The sequence below is a fragment of the Tinamus guttatus genome, unplaced genomic scaffold (assembly GCF_059628265.1).
Source record: "Tinamus guttatus ecotype Peru unplaced genomic scaffold, ASM5962826v1 Tinamus_guttatus_pri_ptg000076l, whole genome shotgun sequence".
Lineage (NCBI taxonomy): Eukaryota > Metazoa > Chordata > Aves > Tinamiformes > Tinamidae > Tinamus > Tinamus guttatus.
Window position 1 is genome coordinate 331,681 of NW_028288610.1, and position 11,195 is coordinate 342,875.

The following is an 11,195-nucleotide window of genomic DNA, read 5'->3' on the forward strand; positions in this document are numbered from 1 at the left end:
TGCAGAGCTGAACCTAAAAAAGTCAGGTTTCTTCTTTTGAGGTGAATGTGTTTTCTTTGCACCATGTAGACCGCAAAAGCAAACAAGTGACTATTTTACTGTAAAAGAAATTTTGGCTGTACATTTGGTATTTATTAGCATTTATTACTTGAAGAACATTTGAAACAGCAAATTACAGGAAAAAGTGTGTGTAGAAATATTGTGATTATTTATATTCCCAACAACTTTTGTGACTCGGGACTTGAAATGTGTTGCGAAATACTTCACTAAATCTCAAGTTTTTGCCAGTTTGCTGATTGTGGTATTTTGATTGTAGAGGCAAATTTTGTCTTCGAACAAGCCCTTGAGCAACACTATTTGAAGTATACATGTCATGGAACTGTTTTTGATTTTTTTTTCCATCTGTATTTGAGTAACAGAAGTAATAAAATAATTGATACTACTACTGAATCTAAATGTACAAAAAATGGGCTTGCTTCTGTTCTCCTGCACCCAGGTTTCATAACAGCCTACTTTTTTTTTTTCCCCTTCATATTTGATTGGAGCAATGGCTTCTTTAAAGCAGAGCAGGGCTTAGTTGGCCAGTAACTAAGTCAATTAACTTCTCATCTCATTTGAAAAAGGGAGCAAAAACAAAAAAGGACCAAATAAAATATGATGTGCCTGACCTCAGTTGCACTGATTTTGTACTAGAAGAGCCCTTGATGACTTTGGCAGAGGTATTTTCCTTTCCAAGAGTTCCACTTTGCCAAAATGCCATTTTCCGGAGCAAATAATTGCTTCCAGGGGCCAGCCTGACCTGGAAAGGTGGCTCTCCCAGGTGTCCTGCTGCACGGAGTGGGTGGCTGACTGGGGGGCCTCTGCTCGGTGGCTGGTGGCATGGGCAGTGCTGGGCAAGGGCTGCTGTACTGAGGAGCTGGGAGCTGCTTTGCCCTGCTGGGGAGCTCAAATGAGTTGATGCCTCCAAATCGTCTCCCTCCCAAGTCACCCTGTGGGCACCTCTGGTCTCCTTCGGGGCTGGGGCAGAGCAGAAATCCCCTGAGCACTACTGCTGTGCCCCTCCTGAGCTTTACCATGAGCAGGAGCTCCAGGCAGGAGCTGGATCTGCAGCTCCTGGTGGAATCAACAGCTGAGCTAGTGCTGTTAATTATATTGGTGGAAATTCTGAGTTAAATGGCACCAGCAAAGCCAGTTAAATGCTGATGCTAGCAACACTCAGTGGGGATTGATCAGCTGCTCTCAGGGTCCCATGCTTTTTTTAACTCTTATATTAGTGGCCTTTTTTTTTGTGTGTGTGTTGTTGTGTTTGTTTTGTTTTGTTTTCCTTCTTTTACCTTACTGGAGTATTTTGGAATGACAAAATTAGTAGGCACCACTGCATCCTCCATTGGAGTTGCTTTTTGTAAAAATGTGCCTTTCCTAGAAATAGCTATGTGCATTGCTGCTTGTGGAGCAGGTAAGTCTAGGGTCTCAGCCTGCACCCAGGAAATCAGAGCCAAAACCTACCTTTGATTTCAGCTGCGGCAGACTCAGAGCCGACCTACTGTATGCAGTTGACATAACATTCTTGCAGACAGTGCTTTGAGGCACTTTGAGACACCTGTAACACCGGTCTACTTTCTACAGAAGGCCAAAACCTTCTTGCATTTCTGTGAAAAGCTACTGCTACATGACCACTTTGGTTCAAAGGTTTGAAATTTAAATGAAAGTTTTAAAATATTTATGGTACCTATGAATTGAAAAATATTCTGTAAGACTGTTTGCAATAAAGCCTCTTGTGAAAGCTTTTTTTCTTCCTTAGGTGGTTGCTTTTGCATTTCTTTTGTAATCTAGAACAAAAATAAACATTCCAATCCATTAAATAATATGAAGGAAATGTTTGCCTGCTTTGTAGCTTTTGTTCCACATAAAGCAAACCAGTTACTTAAGGGAAAACCACTTCAGATTTCCTGTATGATCAGATCAGTGCAGATGATGAACAATTTGGATTCTGTTGTATTTTGAGGAATTTTTAATACTTTATAGGGGGAAAAAATGTTTCTTCACAAGCTGCTCCTCCAGCTTTCTCCAGTTTTAATATTAGAATATCCTTCTTGTTCTTTATGGTCCACTACTGTTAAGCCCCTGGCTTGGCCTTCTCTGATATTTTACTTTGAAATCTTTCTAAAATCTGACTTTCACCTAGTAGGTCTTAGCAGGATATACCCACTGGAAAGCACATCCCCAATAGATTTTTTTTCTCTTCACTTGGAAGTACTTTGTGTATTATATCATCTTTGTATGTGAACCTGTGAGCATAAGGAGCCTGTTGTCAAGTATGCATGGTAGTGAACTGCCCAAAAAATACAGGTATAAAATACCTGTTATTTACATGTTATGTGGTAGAAATCAAGGCAGCGGAAAGGTTTTTGTGTTAGCCAAAGGGCACATGGCTTCAAACAACACAGCTGCTTGCTGTGCTTGCACCCTTGGATCAACTCTAACGACAGCCAGGGCTAGGAGCCTACTGTTAAAACTCACTTTTACTGCCATCTCCTTGGATACTGTCTATTACACTTTTTTGTTTTCATTTCTCATCTAAATATGCAGAGTTATGCAAAAGATCCTTAACTGGGTGCTGGGTGGGCTGTGCTGCTAAGGCCCTCCTCATTCATTGCAGTATGAGATGCTGCTGTGCGCTACCACCTCTCAAGCTGACATTTAGCAACATGCAGGCATTTAAGCAGGCAGTTTTCAGGGAAACCATTGCAGGGGAGAACTGAAACATGGCCAAATGACAGTCTAAGATCTAAAAACTTAAACGATGACAGTGCAGTGCAATCACTATTTCTAAACAAACCATTGAACTGATTACCCAGCCTATATTCCTGCAGTTCTCACTCCTACATCATGCTTAGCATAGCTTGCTCCTTTTCTCTATGTGCACCACTTCTCAACATTTTTGATAAAAATTATTTCATATTTATTATTATCTTGCAGTTGTTTCTTTTAAATGCAGCTTTGTTTTTGTTCTTATACTTTTCTAATAGCATAAAACTTACAAGTAGACTGTTACTACATAAAAGATAATGACAATGCAAACCTCTACATTTTAAAGGCTTCTGCTACATGCATTAGATGTACTACTGATACACTGTACATACTTTGAAAGAATCTTTTAATGCTGTTGCTTTAAATGATTGAGACAGGAATAAAGCTAAGGATCAACTTTTACAAGGGTGAACTTAGAAAGAAAAACCCTCAACTTTTGATTGTGCATAAGACAAGGTGTGGTTTGAGACATTAAACAGGAATCTTCGCAAGAGCTCAAAAAGATTGGAGGATAACATGCCTAGCACATGACAACGGGAACTCATTTGAGCATTTCCCTTCAACCTCCACCAAAGCCTCCAGTCCTATTGATGGAATTACCACAGACCATGTTGCTGCGGACCGGATCCCAAATGTTTATGATGTCTTGACCCTTAAAGGTCACTGGAGCCTCCTCTGAAGTGGACCACCATCCTTAATGGAGCCCAATAAGGCAGTGGTGAACCATGGAGTTGCTTGCATAGAAGTTTCTCTAGAACAGGCACTCAAAAGAGTAAGTTTGGGGTTCCAAGAAGGTGGAAGGTCTTCCAAACTGAATAGGTTCTCATTCCAGATCCAAGGCAGGGTCATGAGATATAAGGAGATATTTATCTCGCTGTTACCCTGTACTGTGTCTTCTCCCTTGTGTCTGAAAAAGCGCTCAGAGAAAAGCTTAAGTTCCCACTGGCAGACAGTGGGATTTTTTTCCTGCTGGCAGATCTTCTTCCCTGACTGAATCTGTAATATGATTCCATGTCACAGTAGTGCCTGTAGAAAACACTAGGAACTCCCCAAGAACACCTCATTGTGGTTCATTGCTTTCTGAAATGATACTTCTTCCATTCAGGACTGAAGAAACTCAGCTTAGGTAGTGCATTTACAATGTACACAGGTTTATATGGGTTTGACATACATTTTTAAATACATTGAAAATAGTAAGTAAAAATATATGCATTGAAATAGTACATACACTGGATATATGTGTATTGTTGGGTCACATTTTAGCTATTTTAAATATCAAACTGTATATATCCTTTCTCAGTTTTTATTTGCTATTGTTTGTTATTTACTACTGTTTGTTATTTACTACTGTTTGTTTATAAGTTGTGAAATGTCACAGTGACAACTGTCATGTTGTCTTTTTTGAACATGAAACATTTGAGTAACAGTGAAAAAATAAAAATACTGCATTGATATGGCATATTAAAGTTTCTCTGTCAGTATAAAGCTACTTCTTCATACACGTTCAAAAACCCTCTTTGAAACACATCTACCTACTTGTACAACTGGTCATATTACACTGTATACTGCATACGTTTAGCATATTGTAAACTCTTGCCAAACAAATTTTTTAATAAGGAATTGTACAAGTATACAGCTATTTATACCACATACATGTAAGGCCATTAACATGACAGCAAGATACGTATTGAGAACGATAATTGCCAACATATATCATGAGCCTTTTTTCACAATCAGGAATAATTGGGCTCATTTTCTGATCATCAGCAATGCTTAGTGAATGATAATGATTCCGATGATAGATTTTATAGATGTCGTGCAAGTTCAGGCAGCGCCATATATAGCCATACATATGCAATACCATCAGAGTGCACAATGTTACTGGACATGCATGGACTTTATCCCCACTGCTACGTGAGTAGCACAAAAAGTTTTCCTCAGTCAGAGGCGTTGTTGAATGAATATCCAACGCAAATGATTGCTGATAAATAAGTCCTCAAAGTTAAATAAGTCATTAGTGTTTCCCCCTATGATTTAAGTGCATGAACATTGGAACTCTATTGTAGTTTAATCCTAAAAAACACAGAAAAGTCCATGTCTTGAGGAGTCTTATTTACAGAAGTTTCCGTTCTGAAATGAAGATTCATTTTTCTCAATGATACATGAGGGAACATTCATCTGTGGGAAATCGTCCTTTGGTTTCTGGGTATTACTGCTGCTGGATTTACTTCGACTTTGATCTGGTGTGGGCTGAATAGGCAAAGATCTGGCCACTTGGGATTTCACCAGGCATCCACAAACAAGGCGAAAAAAAGCCCGACGCATTTCCTTACTGGCCAAGGTATAGATGATAGGATTCATTGCAGAATTGATGACAGCCAAAGCAATAAACCAGTTGGCTTTGTACAAGACAGAGCATTCCTTGACCCTGCAGGCCACATCGATAAGAAACAGAATAAAGAGAGGCGACCAACAAGCAATGAAGACACCAACGACGATCACGACCGTCCTAAGGAGAGCCATGGAGCGCTCGGAGTTATTGTGGTTAGTGACATTGCGGCTGCTTGACTTCACCAGGATGTAGATACGTGCATAAAGGATAACAATAGCTACCAAAATGGCTATGAAGATACTTATGCAGAACACAACATACTTCTTGGAGTAAAGAGGCAAAATTGTTGAGCAATCTGATAAGTTGTTTATACAGTTCCAGCCAAGGATGGGCAAAGCACCCAAGGAGACTGAGATCAGCCAGCATGTTCCAATGAGCAGGAACACTCGGTATTTCTTGTTTGCATCGTAAGGCCTCATTTTGATCATAGTCAAATGCCGCTCAATAGCTATTGCTAATAAGCTGAAAGTGGAAGCTCCTAGGGCAACAAACATGCTGCCTTCCCTAATGAACCAGATTGTGGAGGACAAGCTCAGAGTTTTCTTCCCAGACATTAGTATGTTTACTTTGTAAACGATCCCAGCTAGAAGATCACAGAGAGCTAGATTGCCGATAAAAAAGTACATGCGGTTGTGAAATTTATTGTTTTTCCAAATGGCGATCAACACCATCAAGTTTTCCAGGACGATAAAGCTACATAAGACGAGAAATGCAATAGTTGGCAGGTCCATCTTATCAGTTGCCTTTTCTCTTAGAATAAGCTTTCCTGTGTAATTGTAATGCAGTACGATCAGGGAGTCCATCTCCTCGCCTCCTTGGGAGCCACCAAGAGCGGCAGGTGTCATGGTGACATCTGCCATCATTTGTCAGTCGATGCAGCTCTTTGCCTCTTTTAATACGGCACAAACTCAGTTCCAGCAATTTTCCACAAGAGGGAGATCAAGTCACGCTTCTCCAAGCACTCCTCCGGGCAGGCGGCTGGGACCCCAGGTTCCAGCCCTCCTTGCATGGTAATTCGGGACGGCAGCTCTCAAAACAGGCCCTGCAAATAAAAACAGCAGATGGACACATCAGTCTCGCTGGCATCTGATGTCACTGCAACCCGCGAGGGCGCTGCTGCCACAGCGAGGGGGACACGGACTTGCACATCCATCGAGGTGGCCCCGGGCAGGCCTTCCATCATGGTTTACATGGGAAACTGCTTAGCAGTACAAAATCAGGCTGTTTGTAATTAAGGAGATGCTCTGAAGGGCAGTCACCACAAAACTGATCCCACTTCCTACTGAAATGAGGTGGCTTTCTCTGGCCATTGCTCAGATAAGCACATTAAGTCACATCTTGGGAAGTACCACCCAGATATAAAGTAATTTCATAACACTGGGCTTTTTGGTCAACTTAATTTTTCCCCTTTGCTTTTGTATACAAGATGTCTATTTAATATTTAAAAAAGGAGCATGTTATAACATCTCTGATTGTCCTTTTTGGTTTACTTTTGTTTTTCTTTAAATTATGTCTCAGTCTAACCGCAAAGTTTTCCCATGGACTTTGATATATTTCATTTTCCCAGCAGCTTCTCCTAGTTGTCTTTTTTTACCATTGCCACATATAAATATTGGAAGAGATCTGCACAGCTTAGCAAAAATATAATGCTATGTCAAAAACACTTAAAATCTTACAAGAAGTGTTACAGTTTAGATGCTGCACACTCCAAAAAGAATCAATGCTCATTCCCCAAACAGCGAGAATGAACGGACAGCGAAATTTCCAGATAGGAAAATCAAACTAGAATAGGGATGAAAATTGGTTTTCTGGGAAAAAACAACAACAACAACAACAACAAAAAAAAAACAAAAATAAAAAGTTGTGCTGAATGGGGGGATGAATGCTTTTTGTTGGTCCAAAACTAAGAGCTTGTTTTGGGGAACTCTTTAAGAGCTAAAACTCTTGATCTCAGCTTGCCATTTGCACTGGGGTGACCGGCATTTTGCAAGAATGTGAACGCATGTACCTTCAAAGGAAGAGTATTGATAGGAGAAATTGGGATGCCTCAGCACCCCCCGGGGTCCAGCACAACAACAGTGTTTAATCTCTAGACCCCAAACCCAAAGAATCTCTGAGTTACCCTAGGTAATACAGAGAAGCAAGCTTACTGTCCCCAGGCTTAAATTTACCACATAAGTGGTACTTTCACTGGAAAATAGAGTTTTCTGAAGATCATAGGAAAAATCATAATCATGAGATCATGAAAACAAAAAATGCTAGTCTAGCATCCTGATCTGGACCCTTGGAAAGTGGGAGATGCATTGTCCAGATTGCCTTCTGGAAAGAGGGGAAGAGCACACCACAACCCGTATGAATCGTAAGGGGGCAGAGAGGGTGATCCACAGGACATTTTCCTGCCCTTCCTTTTCCAGCATTCTCTCCTTCAGCAAAGAAATAACCTGACAAAAGCCTATGGTGACTTGCCTTGAATTCATGAATACATTCAAGAAGTTTTAAAATTATTTCCTGAGACAGTTTTTACCTACTTACCTAATTTTACCTAAATTACCTATTTACCTTTTTACCTAATTTACCTATTATTATATTTTGCCCATTCTAGGTGTCAGGCCCTAGCTACTGCAGTGAAGATACCCCCAAGATGAGGTCTGTATGGTCCAATAAACGCAACTGAAGTTTGGTGTCCCAGATTGTCTCCCTGGCCATGAGACAATGCCTTCGCTGATGCTTTTTATGAAACATTTCTGTAGTTCTTCAGCAGAATGGTGGCTTCACCTCAGCTGAAGTTCAGCGCAGTTGTAACCCAGTCACAATCTGCCCATTGTTATCACAGAAACGATCACAGCCTCTCATTGTATTGGTTTATAACAAAATGTCAGTGTAACTCTATGAATTGCAAGTGCTTCCCCTTGTACAGTAAACAATTATATTTGACCAGGAAAGTACTTGTGGCTAAAAAAGCTGCATTCATCAGACTAGTTGACGGCTGCATAACCTAGTCATCTGCAGTGTCATTTAAGAGCAGCACATGCAACAACATATCTACTTCAGAAAGGCTTCTCCCAAGCTGAGTCAGCCAATTGCTAGATCAAGGGGAAAAGATTTTTCTTTCTGTGAAGAAAACAATATTCCAGGCATTGGACTTTATCAGTCATCACTCAGCAGCTAAAACTATCATTGCTGCACTAATGACAATGGCACTAGACCAGCTCCCGCAGCTGAAGGCACAGCGACACCAGATCTCTTGCCCCATGATTCTAATGACTTCTGTTAGCAGTATTGCAGCAATGTGCAGTGTGATTAGGATCACAATAAAAGTATATCTGCCTTGGACAGCCTTGTGGCAAGGTAGCGGTGATCAAAACAGCTCTACATGGTCCCTGCTGCCCACCATCTGCAAGAAGCAGCATCACCCATCAGGACTCTAGGAGAGTGGGTCTCTCTGGCAGGTCAGGGGAAAGTTAATATAAATAGTAGTGTAATAATAATATGCAATTTAGTCTTCTCCACCAATAGTATTTTAAGGTAGTATTTTTCTGCCACATCATTTTTTAAACAATGCTTTCAATTTTCCTGCTATGTGACCAGCAGCTTAAGACAACCACACATTTTGAATAGTCATCAAAATTAAATTTGGCTGTGTACTATAATAAGACACCTATTAGCAAGCTCCAGCATATTTGTGTCACTGTTTCCTGACTGCTCTACAGCTTATTCCTCAAAATGTCTTTGTGCCGGTCACATGCAAAGGACTGGTCACTATTTGCAACCTCAACCTGTCCTCCTAAAAAAGTGTCTAAAAAGCATGGATGTGGACCATTGTGTGTTGAGCATTGCCTTGGTTAGGTATCTCAGAAGCCCAAGCCCTCGACATTACTGGAAACCAACTCTATTTGCTCTAGAGTGGGAGCATCCCTACCTCTGCTCCCCTGGGTACCACAGGGTATGAAGCAGAGGAGGGAGCTGCCTATGCTTCCTCACGGTTGCTATCGCCAAACAGGTAGTCACCAAATCACTCAAGGAATAAAGGAAGCTGTGGCCACGTGAGGGGCAACTCAACCCTCTCCCAGCACGATTTGTCTGACCCCAGCGCTCCCTGCAGTCAGGACAGAGCCAGCGGAGTGAGGCCATTCATGGGTTCTGGGAATCCTCCTATCCCCACCAGTGGTTTCGTGGTCCCTGCAGCTGCTGGGGACTCTGGGGGTGCTGGGGCACCCACCCTTCCACAGGATGGCCACCCAACACTGCAGAGAGGGCAGGCGGCCGAGCCAGCCCACAGCTGCCCTCCCAGAACGTGCGCTTCCCAGTGCCCAGCTGGGACACTAACACTGACCCCCTTGCCCAGCAAACCTCCCTCTGGAGCCCCAGTAGAGGCCCCGTAGGGAACCGAGGACTTCTCTGACCCTCTCACCACAGGCACCTGGAGCTTTCCAGTATGTAAAGCTCAGAGGAACTTGTTTCTAAAGCCAAACTGCTCTCAACTTTCCCTCTCACTGAAGTCAAAGCAATCTGAAGGATGAGAGAACAGGATTGAATTTATCATCTCTTACTTTCTGTCCACGTCAGGCCATGTTACACCATAAATGCAGCACACTCTGCTGCAACTTAACTATAAAGCAGTTGCAAACTGTATTTTCCTCCCTCCCAAGCATCAATGGAAAGACCCAACCGAGGCCACTGAGCCTCCCCGCAGTGCACACACATTCCTGTTCTCGCTTCTCCACCAACAATCCTAAGCTGCAGCCACTAATGAAAACTTTAAGAAAAGCAAAGCGGAGGGGACAAGAACACACATTCTTCAAAGTCAAGCTTGTGTATGTTGCCTTTCTTTCCAAAGCCTTTCCCAATGAAAAGTAAATATGCAAAATTTTTCAGGTCCACCTTTGCAGTGTTAGATTTAAGAACAGAAAGGGCTTTGGAGAACAACAGTTCAAATCAGTGTGCATTTCCAGCCCGAAACCAAGCTGTGGTGGAAGCAAACAGAGTTCAGACAACAAACAGCTGCTGTGAAACAATGTCTCGGACAACTTAAATAAACTTTTATTTATTTATTTTTAATGAATGTGCTGGCAACTTACGGCCTAGGAAAAGCCTTTAATAAGTGACTTCTTTTTTTTTTTTTAGCTTGTGGATTTTGGACAACATCGGCTTGCATTTTGCAACCCTGAGGAGCGCACATGCATACACCCCACACAGGAGTCCCTGGCTGATTTTCTCCTGCACTTTTAAGCACGTTAAAGGAGGACACATTCATCACCCCTTTCCTCTTACGGCTCCCAGCGCTCCTCATCCTTTTCCCCCACCGGCAAAACCGAGCATTGGGTTTTCAAACCGCCCTTGCTGCGGAGCTTTCCGGGCTGCCCGAGCCATTCGGGCTGCACATCCACCCCCCGACGGCTCCCAGCAAAAATCTCCGCTTCGCTCACAGGATCTGTCCCGGACCAGCCCCGCTCCCGCGCCTTCGTGTGCATCCTCACCTCGCCCCTTCTTCCCGCGACTTCCCAGCCGCCTCGACGTGGGGGATCAAGCCCGAAAGCCGGCGGCGCCCGCTACCTCCTGCCGCTGCCGCTGCCGCTGCTGCTCTGGCGGCGGCGGCTGCTCGGCGGGGCCCGGCGCGGCCCGCGGGCTCCTCTCGCCCCGGTCCCGGCCCCGCCGCCCCGCCCCGGCCCGGCCCCTCCGCCCGGCCCCTCGCCCGCGCCTCCCCGCCGGGAGCCCCGCGGCGGGCGCCCTCGCCGAGCGCGGCTGGCGGCGCTTCCCGACCCGCGCTTCCCGGCCCTGTGCTTCCCAATCCGCGCTTCCCGGCCCCGCGCTTCCCAATCTGCGCTTCCCGGCCCCGCGCTTCCCAATCTGCGCTTCCCGGCCCCGCGCTTCCCGACCCGCTGCCTCCTGGCTCTGCACTTCCCTGCCCCGCGTTTCCCTACCTTTTACTTCCCAGCCCTGCGCTTCCCGGCCCTGTGCTTCTCTCGGGTGTGTGGAGCCGATGAACGTGGCC

The 11,195-nt window shown here is 43.9% G+C and overlaps 1 protein-coding gene across 1 annotated transcript; it reads right to left on the minus strand.

The window, feature by feature from the left end:
• Positions 1-4,837: 4,837 nt before the first annotated feature.
• On the minus strand, positions 4,838-6,241 carry S1PR3 (sphingosine-1-phosphate receptor 3). The gene has a single exon (XM_010227956.2). The coding sequence runs from the start codon at positions 6,064-6,066 to the stop codon at positions 4,921-4,923; it is 1,146 nt and encodes a 381-aa protein (XP_010226258.1). The 5' UTR covers positions 6,067-6,241; the 3' UTR covers positions 4,838-4,920.
• Between the last annotated feature and the right edge of the window lie 4,954 nt (positions 6,242-11,195).

Excerpts from the sequence above, each read along its gene's own strand:
- S1PR3 (XM_010227956.2), bottom strand. The coding sequence starts at position 6,066 with ATGATGGCAGATGTCACCATGACACCTGCCGCTCTTGGTGGCTCCCAA.